We start from the raw sequence: 21555 nt of genomic DNA, 5'->3' as shown, positions 1-21555 counted from the left end.
CCCCCCCCCCCCCCCCCCCCCGCCTCCGGCCAGTGTGTGGCCAGAGTGCCGGGTCTGCTCTCCCTCTCACGGAGGAGAGGAAGTTGTGTGCAGATTCCAAGGGGCCAAACAAAATAAAAACATCTGCCAGGTCCACGCGTGGGCTTTCGGCAGCGCCAGCTCTGGCTCCCTTCCAGTTTGTCTGCTTTGCGTTGGCTCCGAGATCCTAGCATCTGTTCTGACCTCAGAGCTGAAGGAGTGCCTCCTTCTCTCCTTCCCGACGAGAATGGTGCTGTCAGGCTCTCGCTGTTGCTGGAGTCACTTGAGGCAGTGACAGTTACAGGTAAACGGGCCATGCCGAGATGACCGCATGCAGCTCGGGATGAAATGTGCTCCACGGCGCCCCTTCCTCCGCCTGCAGGGCTGTGGCCTTCGGGGTGATCTTTTCCTCCCCCTCCGAGGGTCAACATACGGCGGGGTTCCCGTAGCAGACATCCCACAAAGTGCTTGGCTGTGCTCTGACAGAGGACAGGTGACCCTAGACCACAGAGACTGGTGGCTTTTGACAGCGGTCTGTCTGAGGATTCTTAGAAAGTCCCTGAGAAGGCAAACTGGTTTGTCTGGATGTGAGAGACTGCAAGGAAGGCAGACGGTGGACACCCTTGTACGGGGCTGCCTGGGGCTCCTGCCTTTAGCTGCTCGCGGTGACTATAGCCCAGCTGCTAGAAGCAAAAAAGATCCCAAACCACCAGTGGTCTTCAGTTGTGCTTTTGGTCCCAAACGAGATGGCTCCGTTGTGTGAGCTCCCACAGACCCCGTGGCCCCGTCTGCAGCATCAGCTGCCCTGGGTCCAGCCTCAGAAACAGAGACCCCACCGCTTGGAAAGGAGTCCTAGGCAGGAAGAGAGGAGATTTCCCTTGGACCCTGTGGGTCAGCGGCCCTCCTGCTCCTGGGCAGACTTACTGACGGGGTCTTTCTCCTCATCCTCTGCCTTCTCCTGGGCGAGAAACCCCATGAGAGCTTGCACCACAGCTGGAGAGGGTGGCCTGAGAGGAGGCCCCGCCACCTCCCGGTGCCCTGGGGTCCGGGACAGACAGCCTTCGTTGGCAGAGCCCCGGGCCCCAACGTGCATCGTCTGCGGGATCCGTGGCCATCGGGCAGCGTTGGGGGCGGGGACGTGGCCAGATGGCCTTTGGGCAGACCTGGTGACGGAGCAGGGGCTGGAGCGGCAGACGCAGCTCACCCAAGCGGGCTCCACGGCAGGGGTGGGGTGTGGGGGGTGGGTTCACGGAGGGGGTCTGCCACGCCCAGACGTGAGTGAGACTTTGCGGCGGTTTCTGAGTTTGGTGAGCCCCTGCAGCCCTCCCCGTGCCGCCCTCCCTGTGCCGCCCCCTCCGTTGAGAGCGGCGCGCGGGCGTCTGCCGCAGGGTGAGCTCTGCCAGGCCCGAATCACGGGGCCGGTGCCGTGTCTGTGGGCGGAGCTTCTGGGTTTCTGTGGTGTTCTGCTGGCTGCTCTTGGGCCGCGTTGGTGAATTTCATCCACTTCTTACCTGCCACTCCCTCGCCCTGTGTGTCCTGCTTTGTGTAGACTTTTTTTTTTTTTTTAAGATTTTATTTATTTATTTGAGAAAGAGAGTGAGAGAGGTCACTAGCAGGGGGAGCGGCAGAGGGAGAGGCAGACTCCATGCCGAGCAGGGAGCCCGATGCGGGGCTCCATCCCAGGACCCTGAGATTATGACCTGAGCCAAAGGCAGACGCTTCACCGACGGAGCCACCCAGGTGCCCTCGTGTAGACTCTCGTAACCTTATTTTCAGAAGATAGGCATGCCAGCCAGGCAGCCTCCCCCAGTGGTCTCAGTCCCCCGGGGCCATCCCGAGGCCCGGACCCCACCGTGCTGAGTGTGGCCTCTGAGCTCTCAGTTGTGAGGACTAGATGCTTCTGGCACTGTATCTGTGGTCCTGGGGTCCTGGTCAGCCTGCTGCCCACTCCTGGGCCTGGGGTGGGGCCTGTCCAGCCAGTTTACTCCCTGCTTGTCTTCGGATGTGTGACCCACATGCGTGGATATGTGGCTTGGGCGTGAGGGCTGTAAAGCCAACCTTTCTGATGCCTGGGGGTCTCTACACCCTCATTTATCCAACAAATGTTTTATTGTCCTCTGTGCACGTGGCACTGGGGAATCAAATGCAGTCCAAGGCCTGGCTCTGGGGACGGCTGAGTTGAGGTCACCCTCCTATCTTGAACAGCACAGTTTGGTGTGCGTACCACCTTCTCTGCCCTGCTGATGCTGGGTGTCGGTCAGGAGGAGGCTTTGGATAGCTGGTGGAGAGAGTGGGAGTGGGGCCGGGGTCCCGCACTGAGCCGGGTGGTCTAAGAGTCAGCTCTGTGTCCACAGCAGCCTTGGAGCCACAAGCTAGGCAGTGACCCCCAGGAGGAGAAGCTGCTGCCTGGCCTCCCAGGGAAGGACAGGGAGAGCCTCCCTCATGCCTGTCCCCGCTCTGCACAAGAGCACTGGTTAGACTGGTATGAGGCCACGCCTACCCCTTGTCCCCATGCGGCCCAGCCTGTTGGCCGCAGAGTGCCTGTCCCAGAGAGTGGCATGCTTGCTCAGAACCCCTTTAAGCCCTTTTGCAGACACCTGCCGGCCTGTTGGGGCTGGTCCGTCGCTGTGGTTCCTCCCCCTGAGGGACAGTCCCGGGCCCCCTCCGCCCTTCCAGTGCCATGCCAGGTGGGAGGCTAAGGGCAGGGTGCTGCTGGGCATTTCTGTTTGAGACTCGGGGTTGGAGGTTGCTGAGGGATCTGCACTTGAAGTGGGGGGTGGGGGAGCCCAGGTAAAGAAAGGGGTGAGTGGGGAGGCCAGAAACTGTGACAGCCCCGTTGGGATGTCGTTCTGGGTGTCTGGGTGAAGAGTGCCCCCTCCCACCTTGGTCCCCTGACTAGCTAGAGTACCGTCCATTGCCTCGCTGTCCGGGATGCAGGTGTGTTCTGGAATTTTTGCTGGCAGTTGCTCCGAGCATTTGGGATACGCCGTAGCTATTCAGCTTCCTCACAGAAGGGACAGCGAGGAGCGGGGCCACCTCTGTGGGGCACTGAGTTATGTGTCCTGTCTAGAGGCATGCTGCCCAGCGGCTGTCCTTGGCAGCCTCAGAGCGCCTCCCTTGGGTGACACAGGCCTTGGGCTGCTGCCTGCTGACTGGAGTCCTTAGTTTGTGAAGGTCTCAGCTTGGCCTTGAGTCTGTGGCAAGGAGTCAGAAAGGCAGGGAGGCCGGCATGACCCTCAAGGCAGGGGCCTGTGCTGCTCACCCGCCTTCTGCCCGTTCATGGCCTCTGTCCTCTGTGTGATGTGCCAAGCTCCCTCGCATTTGGCAACACTGTACCTCTTCCTAAGTCATTGAGAAGTGACGAGTGTTGTTTGGACTCATCACACCAACTGGCTGCATGTTTCCTGCTCTCCAAGTCTCCTCGGAATGGGAAGCTGGGCTCTGCTGTCACACGCAGCCCTTTCTGGTCGCTCCTGGGAGATGGGAACTTCCCTAGAGGGTGGGGGCATGCAGGGTTCCTGGGGCCACGGTTAGGTCCTGGGAGGAGCCTTGCCAAGCCAGCTCTTAATCTCTCCTCTGCTCAGAGCAGTTCTGCTGTCAGGAAGGAAGGACAGACAGCTCCTTTCCACTGTAGGACACACTGTTGTCTACCTTGAGGGGGGCAGGCCTGAGACCTCTTGTCCCCTCACCCCCCAAAGTGCCCCACTAGAAAGGATTCTCTGAGTTTTCCTCGGGAATCACAGAGGGTGAACCTAAAGCCCTTAGCCAAGTCGCTTTGGCGCGGGCCATGGAAACGTGGAACTGTCCGCGCCCTCCCCCGGCCCGGGTGCACGCAGCATCGGTCACGGGGTGTGCCTCCTCCATGGCTGCACGTGGGAGACTGCCACTTCACGGGGACAGGTCTCCTTTGTTGTTTTTAATGAAAAAAAATCAACTGCCTGTGGCTTTCTTTCCTTTTTGTTCGTTTTTCTGTGGTTTCCATTTGTTGATGGTAGACCTGAAAAAAGCATGGGACCAGAATCTTAAAATGCTCTCCTTACACCCTTGAAATGCCAGACCAGCAGGTTTTTGTCAAATAGCCCTTCCCAGCTTCCCTCGGTGGTGTCTTTGCTGGTGTGCTTTTCATGCTATCGGACTGACTGCCAGTTCTCTTTTCCTGCACTAGCGCTGCACGCCTACGGAAAGGTGGGGAAGATGCTGGTGGAGACCAGGTACGTGGTGGCGCTTCGCCGGCCTCACCCCCTCAGTCCTTCTTCTCCTGCCCTGAGAGAAGCCTGAGGGCCATTTCACACTGAGCCACACGTCTCGGATGTGGACTGCTTTACAAGGTGGTACTTTTCTTGAGCGTCACTTACTAAATAGTTGAAAGTTCAATTTATTGTTACCCTTAAAATGATTCGTGTCAAGGGCGAAAGTCCCATTTAAGTCTTACTAAGGAAGATGTGAAAATGGGGACCTCGGGGAGCTCAGCACTGCTCCCGAAACCCGTGTGCCCCCAGCCCCCCACACGGTCACCTTGAGGCAGCATGAAACTGGAAATGTCCTGTCTTTCTCCCTTTGGAGTAGAGTTTTATGGGATGAAAAAGTTGCTGGGAAATTGCACTTTTAGGCTTGTAAATTAGGGAATCGTGAATGCAGAAGAGCAGCCCCCTGAAAGCAGTTGATCGTTCTTTTAACTTGTGTCGCATCACGGTGCAGTTTGGTAGCCCCGGAAAGATCGCGCACAGTCTCTTGTGCAGAGAAAAGCTTAGTCATTCAGTGTTCGTTCCGCGTAAAAGAGCGAAGTGCCCCAGGCATAGCTCAGGCTGGCAGGCCCAAGTTCTCGGGGCAGCGCATCTCACCGGGCCAGCCTCAGGTGGTCACGAGCCAGCTGTGTCGGTGGGGACGGGTCGCGGTGAGGGGGTGAGATGGTGGACTCCTGCTAGGATGGGGCCCTTTCAACCCGACCTCGTTCTCTGCAGCATGATCGGGCTGATGCTGGGGACCTGCATGGCCTTCTACGTTGTGATTGGTGACTTGGGGTCCAACTTCTTTGCTCGGCTCTTTGGGTTTCAGGTGAGAACATGCTCGGGACCCGGTGCATTGGCGTGTTTGCGGTTGCTCCTGGGGCAGCTTCCTGTGACGCCCCTGCAGGGCTGCATATCAGCCCCGTGGGGACCAGGGGGCAGGGTGAGACCAGCCACCTGAGGTCGGTTAGAAGAAGCTTCTGGATGCTGTGGGGTTAGTTCCAAGCCTGCGGGTTGGAAACTCTGGGGATCCACTGGGGTGATGCCTGCCCAGCATGCTCGGCTCCCCCCAGGTGATTGGTACCTTCCGTGTGTTCCTGCTCTTCACGGTGTCCCTGTGCATCGTGCTCCCGCTCAGCCTGCAGAGGAACATGATGGCCTCCATCCAGTCCTTCAGCGCTATGGCCCTCATGTTCTACACCGTGTTCATGTTTGTGGTGAGTGCCGGGGGTTCCTGGGGGTGACGGGAAGGTGCTTGAAAGCCGGGGAAATGTTAGAGTCATCCTTGTGAGCCCTGGTGGGGCACGTGGGCCGCCTGGACCTGGGCCATCAGGGCAGCAAGGGCGCCAGGGCAGGGGGCGCGGCCGATTCCCCAGGAAACGAAGTGTAGATGCTCCTTGTTTTACGGAAAGACATTTCATGTGTAGTTTGTGATCAGGAGTCATGGATCCAGCATTTGGTCACAAGGGGTCAAGTTGTTTTCTAGATGAACATTCATAGCCAGCCAGTTCTGGGGGGCCGGTATGGGACGCATGCTCAGAACGCTCATTTCCTACTGAGCGCCTGGAGGCCTCTGAGTGGGAGCCTGTGGGGCCTGAGCCCAGGGCCTGCCTGTTCATAGCGAGGGTCAGACCTGCTCGCTCCTGAGTGAACGCAGTGAAAATCTTTGCCGTAGCTTTTCCTTAGAAAGCTGAGCACTGGGTGGCCATTCCCAGCATCCCCCAGTTGTGAGGGCTGCCCAGTGATGGTTACACTACTCTCCAGACAGCCCTGTCCTCTGGGGGTTTGTCTTTTAAAGTGTGTGTGTGTGGGGGGTGTGGGGGGGCCCTGGCTGCCTTAGTTGGTGGAGTGTGCAGCTCTTGATCTCAGGGTCTTGAGTTCGAGCCCCACATTGGGCGCAGAGCCTACTTAAAAAAAAAAGAAGAAAGTGTCCAGACGGGCCTGGGAAGGGCCTGCCAAGTTTGTGGGGACCGTCCCGTCACCTGAGGCAACTGAGGTGGGCATGGCGGGCGGGCCTCACTGTGTCCCGTCTGCTGTATGCGTTCAGGGCATGGGCAGCTGCCTCGAGTGCCAGGAAGGCCCTGCAGCAGGAACTCCTGCTGGCCGCGTGCATCCAGCTCGCGGCACAGCACAGGGCAGCAAACTGGGGGTGCGTGACCCCCAGCCGGCGGCACCAGGTCTGGCTACGGGGGAGCATGCGGCCGAGCTGCGGGTAGCACGGGCCCGGCAGCGTCAGTAGCCCGCCCGGCCGGGCCTGGGGTCCCGAGTCTGCCTCGTGTGCTGACCTGTACTGAGCTCAGCTTCCTCGTCCTCATGCAGATCGTGCTCTCCTCCCTCAAGCACGGCCTGTTCGGTGGGCAGTGGCTGCAGCGGATCAGCTACGTGCGCTGGGAGGGCGTCTTCCGCTGCATCCCCATCTTTGGCATGTCCTTCGCCTGCCAGTCGTAAGTACTGTCTGCTCCCCAGGGGCCCGAGGCGCGGGAGGGTCCCCCGGGGCGGGGGTCCATGCAGGGAGATGGGCGTTGTGTGTTCTCTGTAATTGGGGGATGCAGGCCACCAACGTGTAATGTCTCGTTCTATTGTGACTTGTCCCCGCTCCAAGTTGAGGGAGAGAGCTGTGTGTATTTTTACCGAGAGAGAACTCGACTTTATTCCCGAGACGTGCTGCCGGCAGGACTGGGGACAGTGCCCAGTTCGCCCCCTCCCCCCAGAAGAGTTGGCTGTGGGGAACACAGAACAGCCCCAAACCATCTGATTCACACAGTCCCAAGCATTTTGCCAGAATTGAGCTGTTCGTGTGAGAATATTTAAAAGGAAATTGCACAAACATTGACTTCCGACTGCCGCCGGGGCGCCTTCAGAGGGGTGTGCGCGTGCGCGAGTGTGTTTTCTCTCTGGCACGCGGAGCTCTGTGAATGCAGAGCAGGCTATTTCCATAATTCCAGCAGCATTACCTTCACCACTGAATGACAAGAGCCAGTGATTCATGCCCGGTCGGAACGGTAACCTGCTCAAAAGAGAGGCGTAAATCCAGCACGGACGGGAAAAGACCATCAGTGCACAGGGGGGCTGGCAGAGCCGGCCCCCCCGTAGCTCCAGTGGGCATGTATTGTGCCAATCGTAAACTAATGTGGCAGATAAAATTTGCTCGTGCTGCTGTGTTTACACCCACATGCAAGATCCAAGTCGTCATTTCCCACTTACTGTCTCTTTTGGCAGCTCGGTTTCCACCAGAACACACTCTACTCTTGCTGTTTAATGTCCCCATTATAATTGGTGACAGAAGTTACATTCTCTTACCTTGTTACCAGTTGTCCTTTTTGTCTGTGAGTTTGCTTTTTAAAAAATAAACCTGTGGTTGGGCTTTCTGGTGGTGACCACGGAGTAGCCAGCCCACCTCTGTTGGGTTTGGTTCTTAGGTCAAATGATAGGTTCCGGAAGGGCTGTGAGCCCACAGCTTGTTCTTCTGCTCGAAGAGGGCGTCGGCCCTATGGATAACGCCCACGTTCTCCCCAGTGAGCGGCTGGCAAGGGGGTCCACGGAGCTTGGAGTGACCCGTTTGCTGACCTCCCCACCCTTAAAAACATTTGCATTTGCCAAGGGCAGAGGCAGCTCTCCCCTCCCACTGTGTCTCTGCCCAGAGTGCGTGAGAGACGGGCTTGCCTGGTGACTGCCAGACCGCCAGGCCCTGGCTGTGTGACTGGTGTCCTTTCTGTAGGGATGGGCCAAGCTTCTGCTTTCCTTTTGCTGTCTGGCCCTTTCTGATCTTACTTCCTAGTAAATGAGTACTTGGTGGTGCAGAACCACTAGGCCCTGTGGCCCAGAGAAGCAGCCCGGAGAATGCTGAGCATGGAGGAGCCTGGTCCACACTGTGGCCCGGGTTTGTGCATGGGGGCTGCACATGGAAGGCTCCATCTGACTCGGGTAAAATGAGTCGTGGAGGCTGCTTGGCAAGGTGGGCGGTCTGGGAACGCTCTGTGGAGTGCCAAGGTGGGTCGTCGTGGACGTCTGTGGCTCCCAGCAGCAGGTTCCTGGGGCACAGGCAGGATTAGAGGGGGGCCACCGCCTTGGGCTTTCTGCACTTGTTCATGCCCCCACACTGGGCACAACCTGCAGCTTGTGCTGGGGGCCAGGGGAGGGAAGTCCCCGTCCGGGGGTCTGAATCCGCTCCCCCAAGTTGGCACTCGCTGGCGTGGACCCTGTCCCAGCCCACGGAGCTGCTCGGCATTGAGATGTTGGTGCCATTTCCCCTCCAGGCCCTCTGCCATCGGCTTGGGCTGCATGGGCAGGTGCTGCCTGGCGCCCTCCAGCCAGGCCGAGGGGAGGGCAGCTATCCGGGGTGACCCCTGCCCTCCGTGGGTGCCCCAACAGGACAGGGGGCCTGAGCTGGGAAGCACAGTTCCCACCATTTCCTGTTTGCTTTTCAGTGACGTCTCCTTTCACTTTCTCGAAGGTGGTTTTGGGGCTTGGCTCCACTCACTGTTATGCTTGTCCATTTATTGGCAACGAGTTTCTGCATCCTGACGCCCCCCTGCCAGCCGGCATCCGGCATGCGTGACCGCTGGCCATGGCTCCCGCTCCCTCAGCCGCTGGGACGCCACAGCACACGGGAGGGAGAGTGGTCACCTCTCTGTCTGGGCACCCCCGAGTGTAGCTTCCCTTCCCGGGTCTGCACACAGACCTCCCTGCCCCCCTCCCCACCTGCCCTCCCCACCTGCTCCCCTCAGGGACTGTCTGCTGTTTGCAGAGAGCCCGGTGGCCGTGTCCCGTCCACCAGCACTGCGCTGCTGGCCCTGGGCCGTGCGTGGGACAGAAGCAGCTCTCTGTCCCTCTGGGCTCCGATCGGCAGCACTGAGGCGAGTGCAGGTGGCCTGGCCCTGCTTACGTTTGTTTAACTTTCTGTTCTTTTGACGGCGCTGCTCGGAACAGCTTCCTGCCTCCCCTGTAGACACGTGCTGCTTCAGGGAGTGGTCCTGTTCCTGCTTCTGCGGGACAAATGGCCTTTCATTCGGTGGCACTTCTGAAATGTTTACAGAGAGCTCGTTAGGGGGGTGCTCCGGCTGCACTCTGCCATCCAAACCCCGGCCGTGGCCCTGAGTACCGTGGCGGCGGGTGTGTTGGAAGGAAGGTGCTAGAGACTCTGCCGGGGACTGGGGACCTGGGAATGAGGGCGGGCAGAGGGCGTGTCTTTCATCTGGCGAAGTCACTTGTTCTATACAGCCAGGTTCTCCCCACCTACGACAGCCTGGATGAGCCGTCGGTGAAAACCATGAGCTCCATATTCGCCTGCTCCCTCAACGTGGTCACTGCCTTCTACGTCACGGTAGGCGCCCTTTCACACCGCCCCCTCCCCTCCTGCGTCAGGAACGGGCTCGGCTCTCGGCCCCTCTGCAGGCTTGCCCATTGCTCCTTTCCCATCCCGGGACTGGTGGCCACGGGGCAGACCTGCCCCTCCGTATCGCTCCCATCCCGGGGCCGTGCGGGCACCTCAGCAGGGGCTGCTCCCACATCACACTGGCTGGGAGTCTCTTCTGACTTCTTCTCCGAGACCTCTGGTCATCTGCTGTGGAAAGGGCACGTCTGTTTACAGAAACTAGGGAGTATAAAATAGTGGAGGAAGAAAATAATCTTCGATTCTGGCCCACGGTGCAGTTACAGTTAACATTTTGGTAGATTTTTCTTCCGGTTCTCATGTTCCCATTTCTGTTTTTCTACACTGCAAGTAAAATGAGCAGTACGCTGAGATCCTAGCTTGTTTCCCCGAGCTCCATGGCATCCGCGTTCTTGTTAGTTTCTACAGGTGGTCCACGCACTTTGTTGTCCCTGTGGTGGGGCCGTCCACCGTGAGCACGGTTCTCCCCGTGGTCCCTGGGTTTGGATGTTGCCCCACAGGAAGATCGGCTGCTCTGCGGGGCTCGTGGGGCTCGCGGGGCATCCTGAGACTTCCTTTCCACGCGGTAGCTCACTGCCCTGGTGCCTGTTGTCCGCACGGGAAGTGTATTGGACCCTCCCTGACGGTGGAGCCTTCCGGCTGTGGGCATGCGGGTTACGGGCCAGCAGTCCCCCGGGCGGCATGGTCTTGCTGAAGCTGCTCGTGGGGTGGCCTGTGGGCTGTCTCCGGGACCGTGCGCCCCCCGCTGTCGCCCTGCCGCAGGTCGGCTGCTTTGGCTATGTGAGCTTCACCGAGGCCACCGCAGGCAACGTGCTGATGCACTTTCCCTCCAACCTGGTGACGGAGATGATGCGCGTGGGCTTCATGATGTCCGTGGCCGTGGGCTTCCCCATGATGATCCTGCCGTGTCGACAGGCCTTGAACACGCTGCTTTTCGAGCAGCAGGTAAGATTCTTAAGGCTCTTCAGGCGACACTTCACTAGGAAAATGTTACTTTGCTGATCTTAATTATGTCCTCTTCTGTTGCCTTGTGCTAGTTCTTTAGTTTTCTGGGCTGTGGCAGGGGGAGCTTTTCCTAGTTAAAAATGGAAAAGCTTCAGTTAAAGTGAAATCTTTTAATAGGGATTTTTTTAAAAACCAACTTTGGGCTCCTAATCTCAGCTGGTCCGCCCGAGACCCCCTGAGCGCCAACCCTATTCCCCCGCGCGGTCCCATTTCCGCTCCAACAAGATGAAAGAAACTATCATGAATCAGGAGAAACTCACCAAACTGCAAGCACAAGTGCGCATTGGTGGGAAAGGAACTGCTCGCCGAAAGAAGAAGGTGGTTCATAGAACGGCTACAGCAGATGATAAAAAACTTCAGTTCTCCTTAAAGAAGTTAGGGGTAAACAATATCTCTGGTATTGAAGAAGTGAATATGTTCACAGACCAAGGAACAGTGATCCCCTCTAACCACCCCAAAGTTCAGGCATCCCTGGCAGCGAACACTTCCACCATCACAGGCCATGCTGAGACAAAGCAGCTGACAGAAATGCTACCCAGTACCTTAAACCAACTTGGTGCAGACAGTCTGACTAGTTTAAGAAGACTGGCTGAAGTTCTGCCCAAACAATCTGTGGATGGAAAAGCACCACTTACTACCGGAGAGGATGATGATGATGAAGTTCCAGATCTTGTGCAGAATTTTGATGAAGCTTCCAAGAATGAAGCAAACTGAATTGAGTCAACTTCTGAAGAACATAAAACTTGAAGAAGTTACTGGGAGCTGCTATTTTATATTATGACTGCTTTTTAAAATTTTGTTCGTGGATCTGATAAAATCTAGATCTCTAATATTTTTAAGCCCAAGCCCCTTGGACACTGCAGCTCTTTTCAGTTTTTGCTTATACACAATTCATTCTTTGCAGCTAGTTAAGCTGAAGAAGCCTGGGAATAAAGTTTGAAACAAGGTTAATAAAGTTCTTTGCCTAGGAAAAAAATAAAAACCAACTTTGGAGAAGAGACGGTGCCAGAACACACAGGGGTCTGTCTACACGGGAGGTGTGAAGCTGTGCCCAGTGTCCGAGCAGGTCAGCCCCCTGTCCCCTGACTCCCCGGTCCCCGGCTGTCACCCCCGAATCAGAGATGGAGCAGGAAACCCTGAGGGGTGAGGAGTGACTGGGAATGCAGAAGAGCCGGCTTCCTAGGCAGGCGCTGACCACAGCCAGGTCGGCAGATGAGCTCGGGGGTCAGTGCGCTTTGCTTTTTATGTTTGTGTAACTGGACATTTTAAGAGTTTGACCAGAGACACCATGAGAGGCTGAGTTCCGTTCACTTTCACGTGTGCGGTCATGACCCTGCTTAGTCCTTAATGAGAAGTTTTCAAAGGTATGGGTTGGAACTAAAGGTTTCTCTTGGCTCTCTCACTTTTGCCAAGTTAAAAACAAAAGGTCCTTGTGTAATGGCTCGTGCCCCAAGATGTGGGGTGAACCCGTGCCTATCTTGGGAGCCCACAGACAGACAGACCTGCCCACTTTTCTCCGTGGAGTCTTGCATCTCCGGCTGGAGGTCCGTGAGCACGGTCTGCCCTGTCAGCCAGCACTCCTGGCGGCCACGCACACTGAACATTTAGGCCACAGGGTGGGTGGCAGGGGGCGCCTGGGGGTCTCAGAACTCCAGGAGACAGTGAGTCCAGTAGCCAGACTGGGGAAGCTGGGCACCTGGGCCTTCGGAACAGCTAGAACTAGGCTGGCTGTCCCCGTGGTCGGCGTGCGCTCAAAGCAGCTTCCTGCCGGTTTTGCCGCCGGAGATGGCACCTGATGGCCGAGGCCGAGCCCTGAAGGACCGGCCGTCCTTACCCCTCCAGTTTGACCCCTCATCCCCCACCCCGTTGGCTGGGCAAGCCCCTGGGCGCCAGGCGTGGCCTGATTTAGCACTTTGTCCCTTGGGGGCAGCGGCGGGGGCAGCTCCCTGGCCCACCTCTGCACTGGGAGCCGTGGGCTTCTGTCTTTCCCACTTCGATGCCGATGCGCACGTTGTGTATGGACAGCATTTGTGTTGCCGTACATAATACATTTTTATCATTTAAGAAACAAAATCCACAGTGGCATTAGAGGCCATGTTAAATCAGGAAAGAAAATTCACCGACGTCCCTCCGTCCTCCCACGGATGACGTGGCGTTTCTGCACCTCTTTAGAGTCCTTTCAGTGAGGGTTCTCCTGTCTTCACCGGGTGTCTCCATGGAAACCCGTGGCACCTCTGTGCTCCTGCTCTTCCAGCTTTTGTGGGATGCTCTGCTTGTTGTGGGTCCTTCACGCTTGACCTCTCATGGATAGCTCTCTCCTGGCCTTCACACGTAGAGCTCCCCCTTCTCCCTCTCCTCTTGGAGTATTGGGTAGATTTCTAGGCAGGAGTCCTTGGGTCAAAAGGGGTAGCCCTAACGCCCCTCCTTGCTGGACCTGGTGCAAGTTATCATTCTAAGGTCAATCAAAAATTTGGGCTGCAGCCCCCTCAGTCCATCCTAAGAAAGCCACCTGCGTAAAGGTCTATTGTGGAAATGGGGTGATTTGAGCTTCTAGTTACGGAAGGTTCTGAGGCTCCCCTGGAGTGGTGTTCTCCCAGGGATAGGCCTCGCGGTCAGCCCTTCCTGTGTGCCCAGCACACTGCTCGGGAAGCTTCACTCCTGCTACCCGACCGGAAGATGCTTCTGGTGCATGGGCCTTGGAGGAGGAGCAACTTTGGGTTTGGTTATGCCATGTCGTATCCTCTTTCCTTCTTCTCTGGAGCACCTGGAAGTGAGGACTGATGGCACATGGGCGTGCGTGGGAGTGTGTGCCCTTGGGGGCTTCTGCTACACTCGGAGACCATCAGCCTGGCTCTGTGGAGCTGGGTTTGGCTTCTGGTGGTCCTGTTTTTATCTCTCTCATGCATTGCTTTGATGGAAAATGGAAGGACTTGCTGCTTACATTTCAAAACAGAGTTGTAAAATTTACGTTCTGTGCCTGATGCGAGGAGCAACCCCTTCCCAGCGTTTTGCTGGGTTGGGTTATGAGTTGGGTTACGGCTTCACATGAACGCTGCTCAGCCACGTCGTACTGTGTCTGGAGTCACCTGCCGGACTCCCATGCACACCCACCTGGGGCACCGGCAGAGCCCTTTAGGGGCATCCTTGCTAGAGAGTGGAGAGGAAATCAGTCATTTCAAAACCTTTTTGTTTTCTTTCACCCAGCAAAAAGATGGGACCTTTGCTGCTGGAGGCTACATGCCCCCTCTGCGGTTTAAAGCGCTCACCCTCTCAGTCGTGTTTGGAACCATGGTGGGTGGAATCATGATCCCCAACGGTAAGTGGGAGGGCTGCTCTGGGGACTGGTTTCCTGCCGGGTCTGTCCTCTCCCCGGTCCTCCATCCTTGCTGTGACATGGAGGGACCCTGGGGCTGTCACTGCCTGGAGTCTCCCGTGTTCAGCCAAGACACTCAGAGTCTCACGTCACCCTCTCTAGTCTCCTAAAAAAAAAATCTAGAGACTCTCTTCGAATCTTTCCTCCCCCCCCACTGCCCCCCAGAAAGGCATGGGACAGTGTAGCGGCCTCAGGGAGCCACAAGCGTGTGGAAAGCTGAGCAGGTGACCCCCGGGTTGACCCCCGGGTGGCGTGCCAGCCTGATGGGTGAAATCAGTGGTGATACTGTTTGTTGACCCCTGAGTTTGATGATACATCACCAAGGGAGGGGAAGGGCCTGAGTGAGATTCCTGTTGTCACATGCTTCCTCCCAGACACACGGAGCTTACGTCATCAGATATTGAGTGGAGCCTACATGTGCTCGCCCAGCTAACCAGCCAGGCGTGCACACATGTCCTGGGACTCGTCCTGCTCCGTCACTTGCCGAGCATGGTGGAGAGGGTGGTGATTTAAGATGAGCCATCTGAGAAGCCCCCACTGGATGCCAGACGCTCTGTGGGGAGCCAGTGCGGTGCTGTAGGCCTCGCTCGGTGCTGGGCCCCTCCTGCCTCACCGAGGCTCACACCATCAAGGGGGAGAGCCACGTTGCCTCCATTTCACTGGCCAGGAAACTGAGGTGCAGGGAGTAGGGAGCTTGCCTGAGACTCCTGGCTGGAAAGGTGCGGCCTCTGGTTCTCACGGGGCTGCTGATCCCACACTGTTCTCTGTCTGTGGTATCAGACAGGATACTCTGCAGAAGGCTGTGCCCCCGCTCCTGCTGGTGTTCTGGAGGCGTGTGTAGATAGGCCTAGCGGCAGGGCCGGCTTGCCCGCCTGTGCTTGCTGAAAGCCTTCATTCGGGTCCTTGCTGGAGCCCCTGGTGCTCACCCCCTCCTGTTGCTTCTCGTTCCCAGTGGAGACGATCCTGGGCCTCACGGGAGCGACGATGGGAAGTCTCATCTGCTTCATCTGCCCGGCTCTGATCTATAAGAAAATCCACAAGAACACCCTTTCCTCCCAGGTGAGTGCTGCTCATCCCCGCCCAGGACTGGTCTGGGGTCCTGCTCTCAGAGAAGAGTTTCTTAGGACAAAAGGTACTTGGTTCTGAAGGTCTGGGAGGCACAGGGCTAGGCCACGCCGCTACCACTGTACGTACGGAGGTTCCCGGGGCCCGGGGCTGTGCGTGTATGTGTGTGCGTGTGCGTGTGCGTGTGCGTGTGTGTGCGTGCGTATGTGTGTGTGTGCGTGTGGGTGGCACCAGCTTACTTCATCTGAGCGTCGAAGACTGAACCGCTTTTCCCCAAATATGTGTCTGCACGCTGGCTGGATCATCCGTGGGTGCATGTGCGGCATGCTCCGTGCCCCTCCCCCGCCCCCATCCCCCACTGTCTCACGGGGGGACGGTCTGGTGGGGTCCCCTCTGCCGTGCTCTGCTGTCACGGAGAAACTGTGATGATCCTCCGTGTACACGAGTGTTGGGATGTATTTGGGAACGTATCTGTAGGAAGCTTTCTGGAAAAGGAATCCGTGTGTCCAAGAGAGTGAGCGTGTGTAACCGGCGTGGCTCTGACCCACGGCCCACGCAGAGGTCAACGCTGTCACTTCCCAGGCGAGCCCGGGCCTCTTTCCCGCAGCAGCCTGCAGGGACGTCAAGATCTTTCCGTGTGTTTATAAGCTACTGCATTGCTTTTTCTGTGAACTGTCCATGTGTTTTGCTCACCTTTTATGGACTTACTGAGGTTTTTCTTTTTGGGATGTTTCGGTGATGGTTTCAGGAGTGCCGTAGAGCAAGCATGCAGCAAAGCACCTAATTCTCCATACAGCATGATGACCGTTTGCCAAGTGAACCCAGCCACGGAGCCACCGTCCAGGGCAGGTTTAGAATATTCCAGCACCCAAAGCTTTCCCGGGCGTCTCACAGTCTTTCCCCTCCAAAGGTTACTGTTCCTGTCTTCTAACATTTGGGAATAATTTTGCTTGTCCTTGGAGTTGGTGTAAACAGAGTCTCAGAATACGTGTTTGTGTGTGTCTGGCCTCCTTACTCGAGCGTCACGTCTGAGGTCGGCCATGTCGCTGTGGGGTGGGGCAGCCTGCCCATTCTCACTGCTGCGGGACACTGCGCCATCCCCCGGAGCACACAGTGGGGCTCTCCGCACAACTAATCTGTGATGTGTGTCTGCGTGTGCGTGACTCACCGAGGCAGCATTGTTGGGTCCTAGGGTTATGTCTGTCCAGCTTTAGGAGATTTTGCCAAGCTTTTTCCAGTTTTCCCAAAGTGGTCCTCCGGCACCATGTTAGAATTCTAGCTGCTTTAGCCTCTGCTGTCCCTCTCACACATGCTGCCCTTCCGAGGGGTGTGCAGTGGTACTTCATCTGGGTTTTAATTTGCAATTCCCAGATGACTATGATGTTGAGCACCTTTTCATGTGCTTATCAGCCGTGTGAGCGCCTTTCTTTGTGAAAGTCTTTCACGTCTTGCCCCGTTTTACCTACTGAGTTGTCTTCTTCTTAATGATTTGTGGAAGTTTTTTTTTTTTTTTTTTTTTAAAGATTTTATTTATTTATTTGACAGAGAGATAGAGAGAGAGCACAAGTAGGCAGAGAGAGAGGGAGAAGCAGACTCTCCACTGAGCAGGGAGCCCGACGCGGGGCTCGATCCCAGGTCCCTGGGATCATGACCTGAGCCGAAGGCAGCCGCTTAAGGACTGAGCCACCCAGGCGCCCCGATTTGTGGAAGTTTTTAAAAGATTCTAGATCTAAATCTTTTCTCAGAAATACAGATCAAAAATGTTTTCTTTCACTCTTGGCTGCCTTTTCATGTTCTTCATGATACCTTTTCACCAACAGGTGTTCTTCATTTTATTTTTATTTTATTTTTTAAAGATTTATTTATTTTAGAGAGAGCGTGCATGCGAGCGTGTGCAGTGGGGAGGAGCAGAGGGGGAGGGAGTGAGAATCTCAAGCAGACTCCGCACTGAGCTTGGAGCCTGACCTGGGGCTCGATCTCACCACCCTCAGATCACGACCTGAGCCGAAACCAAGAGTCGGACGCCCAAGTGACTGCGCCACCAGGCGCCTCAGGTGTTCTTCATTTTAGCATAGTTCAGTTTATCGCCTTTCTTTTTGGCTGGGCACTTTTTATGTGCTGCCCATTTATAAGGTCCTGCAGATAGCCTTGTCGGTTATGTTCTAGAAGCTGTTTATTTTATTGTCCACATTCAGATTTGTGCTCCGTCAGGAATGGATGGGGAGGTAGGGTGAAGGCTCTTAGCTGATTGCAACCCCCCTTCCCCGGCACTGCGGTGGCGCTGCTGTCATCAGTCCCCTGTGTACCCCGGGGGAGTGCTGGGGACACCTCTGTTGCTGGTCTCTCACTCTGTCCTTGTCCTCATGTGGCCCTGCTCCGAGTGCTTACAGTGAGCCTTCATGGGGGGCGATGGGCCCCCTCGACCTTCATTCTTCTCCCAGAGGGTCTTTCTGTCACTGGCCCTTAGCGTTTGCAGCTAAGTCTGCTTGCCGGCCTCCTCCCGCACAGCTGTGTTGGATTTTGACAGGGTTGTACCAAACCATGGACTGAAGGACTGACCCTACTCTTCAAGTCACAGCATTCCCCAATTTTCCTTATGTCTTCTTTTGCCCATGGCTTCTTTATTTTTTTTTTTAAAGACTTTATTTATTTATTTGAGAGAGAGAATGAGATAGAGAGCATGAGAGGGGGAAGGGTCAGAGGGAGAAGCAGACTCCCCCCTGAGCAGGGAGCCCGATGCGGGACTCGATCCTGGGACTCCAGGATCATGACCTGAGCCGAAGGCAGTCGCTTAACCAACTGAGCCACCCAGGCGCCCCTGCCCATGGCTTCTTTAGATGTCCAGACTTTGGGGGATTTCCTAGTAATCTCTTGTACCGAATTCTACCATGATCCCATTGTGGTTGGAGAACACACACTTAAGAATTTGAATTTCAGTACTTTGACATTTTTGAGACTTACTTTGCGGCCCAGCATATGGTTTGCTCTGATGGACGCTCAGTGGGCTGTGTATGGTTAGATCAGGTTTACGAACTGCGATTTTATGTGTTCTTGCTATTTTTTTAATCTTGTTTATCAGTTATGGGAAAGATATGACAAGTTCACTGTAATTGTAGATTTGTTTATTTCTCCTTTTAGGTGTGTCAGTCTTTGCTTTTTATCTTGAAGTTGTGTTATTAGGAGCATACAGTTTTAGGATGGTTATGTCTTGTTAAACTGACCCTTTTCCCTGTGAAATGTCTCTTTTTATCTTTGGAAATGCTTCTGTCCTTAAAGTTGGCCTTGTCTGATATAGTGTGACTAACCTGGCTTTGTTTTGGATTTATATTTACACAGTACAGGTTTTTTGTCTTTTCTTTTATGATCTTTCTATGCCTTTATATTTACAGTGTGCCTTAGATAACAGCATACGGTTGGCTTTTGTTTTGTTTTGTTTTGTTTTTATACAGTTTGTTAATAGGAGTATTTAAGACTCTTTAGAATGAATGTAATTACTGATTTTGGGGGGATTAAAGCTTCTGTCTTACTCTGTTTTTTACTTGTCCCATCTGTTCTTTTTTGTTTGTTTCTTTCTTGCTGACTTTTGGATAAATCAAACATTTTAAGTATTCATTTTTTATTTCTCTGTTAGCTGGAGTTGCACATTTCTGTTCTAATGGTTATATAAGGCAGTTTAATATGGATCCTTGGTTTATTAGAGTTGACTATAAATTGTTTTTACCACTTCACAGACAAGGCAAGTATCCTATGATATTTTGCCTTCATTTACCCTCCTTTGGCCTTTGGTGCTATTGTTTCTATGTATTTTAATTTTATGTATAAAACATTGTGAGTCGTTATTATTGTTTTAAATTGCCAACATTTATTTATATTGATCCTTTGCAGCCTCTTGGTTTTCTGTCACTTGGTCCTGTCTTCTGGTGTGCTTGGTAGTTTGTGGCCATTGTGTTTGAGAAATGGTAGAGGTTCTGGATGATGCTCTCTTCCAGCAGACAGAGGGTGGGCAGAAGGCCTGTGTTCGGTTAAGGGGAGTCTGTTCCTGGTTTGCCTCACTCCTAGGGCACAGCCCTTTCAGAGTCTTGGCTAAACGCCCTTGCCCCCACATTGCTAAATTCTCTGCTTAGCTTTGATTGGCTTGGTGGCTGCTCTGTGTGCCTCTCTGCATAAGCTGGCATGTACCTTAGGGGAAAATTACACTCAGAATGTGGGTGCCCTTCTCTGAGAATGGTGGCTGCCCGAGTTCTGGCTGCTGGAGAGCCATCACCCCCTCACCCCTCACCCTGGCACCTGCCCGAGTGTCATGCAAGCTCCAAGCTGCCGTTTTCTTGCCTGGTGCTCAGCACCACAGATCAGGAAGAGCCTGACCTCGTGGGGCCTCTGTGCTTACCTCCTTCCTCCGAGGTCTCACCAGCACTCTGGTGGCCAAGGTTGTTTGCCAGTGTCTTCAATTGGGCAATTTTATTGAGCTTTGGGAACTCCTGCTGGCAGGAGGAAATTAACCAGCCCACTGCCCAAATGTTTTTCTGTTTGTCAAGTCCCAGAGTTTTAGTCCCTCGGACTCTTTTAGGGGAAAAAAAGTCATTGTTAGAGGGGCCCTTCCTTGGGGCACCGGGGTGGCTCAGTTGTCAAGCATCTGCCTTCGGCTCAGGTCATGATCCCGGAGTCCTGGGATCGAGTCCCGCATCGGGCTCCTTGCTCAGCACGGAGCCTGTTTCTCCCTCTGCCTGCCACTCCCCGTGCTTGTGCTCTCTCTCTCTTTCTGACAAATAAATAAAATAAAAAAATCTTTTTTTTTTTTTTTTAAGATTTTATTTATTTGAGAGAGAGAGACAGAGATAGAGAGCACAAATGGGGAGGAGAGGGAGAAGCAGGCTCCCCACAGAGCAGGGAGCCTAATGCGGGACTCGATCCCAGGACCCTGGGATCATGACCTGAGCCGAAGGCAGATGCTTAACCGACTGAGCCACCCAGGCGCCCAATAAAATAAAAAATCTTAAAAAAAAAAAGAAAAGGGCCCTTCCTCTTCAGTATTATTTTCAAACATTCTTTCTTCAGCTCCAGTGCTTTCATGACTTCGTTTTTTCATTTAAATCTTTGATCATCTGTGTTTTATTTCGGGGTCAGAAACAAAGCAGACTCCATGGCTGGCAGCTCGCTGGCGCTGTCCCTGCTCTGCAGGGTCACCACTCCCACGTGTCAGATCTTGCACAGACTTGGGCCCAGTTTGGGACTCGCCCCCTTGTGCCACCGGCCACGCTGTAGCTGTGGTAGTGGCCCCCGCTCCGTGATGCGCTGCTCTGGAAACTCTCTTATTTTAATTTGGATCCAACTTCTTTTTAAGTTTGTTGGTTTATTTTTAGTAATCCCCACATCCAGGGTGGGGCGGGAACTCACGACCCTGAGATCAAGAGTTGTGCGCTTCCTGACTGAGCCAGCGGGTACTCGGCTTGGGAAACATTTTAATTCTGATCCCTCCTCCTCACTTCTATTGATGACGTTTCTGGATATGCTCACCTTTTTGTCTTCCGTGTGAATGTTGGAATTAGCCGATCTGACTCATGAAACTAAGTCCAGCTTTTTGTTTTTTCGGTCTCATCGGAATTCTTTGAAGCTGTAGGTTAATTTAGAAGGTGTCGTCTGTGCGCTCTGGCGAATCCGTGGTGTGTGCTGACCCTTACGTGCAGTCAGGGTGTGGGGTGCAGCCGCGCCTCCAGGCCGCGGGACACCCACGGGACCCGCAGCGTGCAGGGCCAGCTCGCTGTCTCCTGGTGTGGCCGCGAGAGCTCCTGCTGTGGCCGCTGAGTCTGGTGTGGCCGTGGCTTCGCGCGTGGGAGCGACCTGCACACTCACCTCCGCAGCCACTACGTGAACGCACGTGGAAGTGTGTTGAAGAAGCGTCCGTCCGGGCCTGCGTTACCGTGGTTTCTAAATCCAGAAAGCGCACTGACGTGCATTAGCCATTTGTGAGGATAGTAAAGGTTCTCTCTCTGACCTAGTGCCCTGATGACCTGTGTATCACAAGTTAGTTCTGGAGCGGACCGTCTGACCGTGGCAAACTGTTCGTACATACTGCTGAGGTTCATCTCCAAACATGCAGCTTTAGTGTTTTGAGGAAAATGGATCTTCCAAGGGACAAACTTGGCAATGTGGCTGGAGTTTGGTGTGCACAGACCTTGGGTCTGGAGGGCACCTGCTTGATTCCTTTCTCCCTTCTGACCCGGGAGCTCTGGCTGCTTCTCCCGCGGAGGGTGTGGACCCGGCATCAGGCCCGGGGTCCGCTCTCCCCGGCCTACCTGATGGCTGGATACAGGCGTAGAGAAGAGCTGGACAGGGGTGCGTGGGTGATGGACATGTCAGGACTGGGCTGCAGGAAGTCTCAAAAGGAGGAGTGTCCTGAGAAGCATCGTCATAGGAGGTGCAAGGACTATGGACACACAATGTGCCCTTAGTGAATCAAAAAGGAACTTTCTCTGCCA

General features: G+C 55.0%; 2 protein-coding genes across 9 annotated transcripts in view; both read left to right on the top strand.

Moving 5' to 3' along the window:
- Positions 1-21555, top strand: part of SLC38A10 (solute carrier family 38 member 10) — a 42659-nt gene that overhangs the window by 5410 nt on the left and 15694 nt on the right. For 6 of the 8 annotated variants that reach the window (XM_032429488.1, XM_032429493.1, XM_032429490.1 and 3 more), the window contains exons 3-10: positions 4184-4229; positions 4980-5073; positions 5318-5461; positions 6564-6688; positions 9465-9567; positions 10399-10581; positions 13846-13957; positions 14967-15073. In XM_032429488.1, the coding sequence (XP_032285379.1) occupies positions 4184-4229; positions 4980-5073; positions 5318-5461; positions 6564-6688; positions 9465-9567; positions 10399-10581; positions 13846-13957; positions 14967-15073 (914 nt within the window). Of the gene's footprint in view, positions 1-4183; positions 4230-4979; positions 5074-5317; positions 5462-6563; positions 6689-9464; positions 9568-10398; positions 10582-13845; positions 13958-14966; positions 15074-21555 lie in introns of those variants that run through there. The other 2 variants (XM_032429494.1, XM_032429495.1) reach the window with 2 other exon arrangements.
- Positions 10607-11355, top strand: LOC116647887 (transcription factor BTF3-like). The gene has a single exon (XM_032429496.1). The coding sequence runs from the start codon at positions 10867-10869 to the stop codon at positions 11353-11355; it is 489 nt and encodes a 162-aa protein (XP_032285387.1). The 5' UTR covers positions 10607-10866.

This window comes from Phoca vitulina, unplaced genomic scaffold (assembly GCF_004348235.1).
Source record: "Phoca vitulina isolate PV1807 unplaced genomic scaffold, GSC_HSeal_1.0 scaffold41, whole genome shotgun sequence".
NCBI classification, from domain to species: Eukaryota; Metazoa; Chordata; class Mammalia; order Carnivora; family Phocidae; genus Phoca; species Phoca vitulina.
Note: the sequence above shows the minus strand (reverse complement) of the source record. Positions and strands in the feature narration are given on the sequence as shown.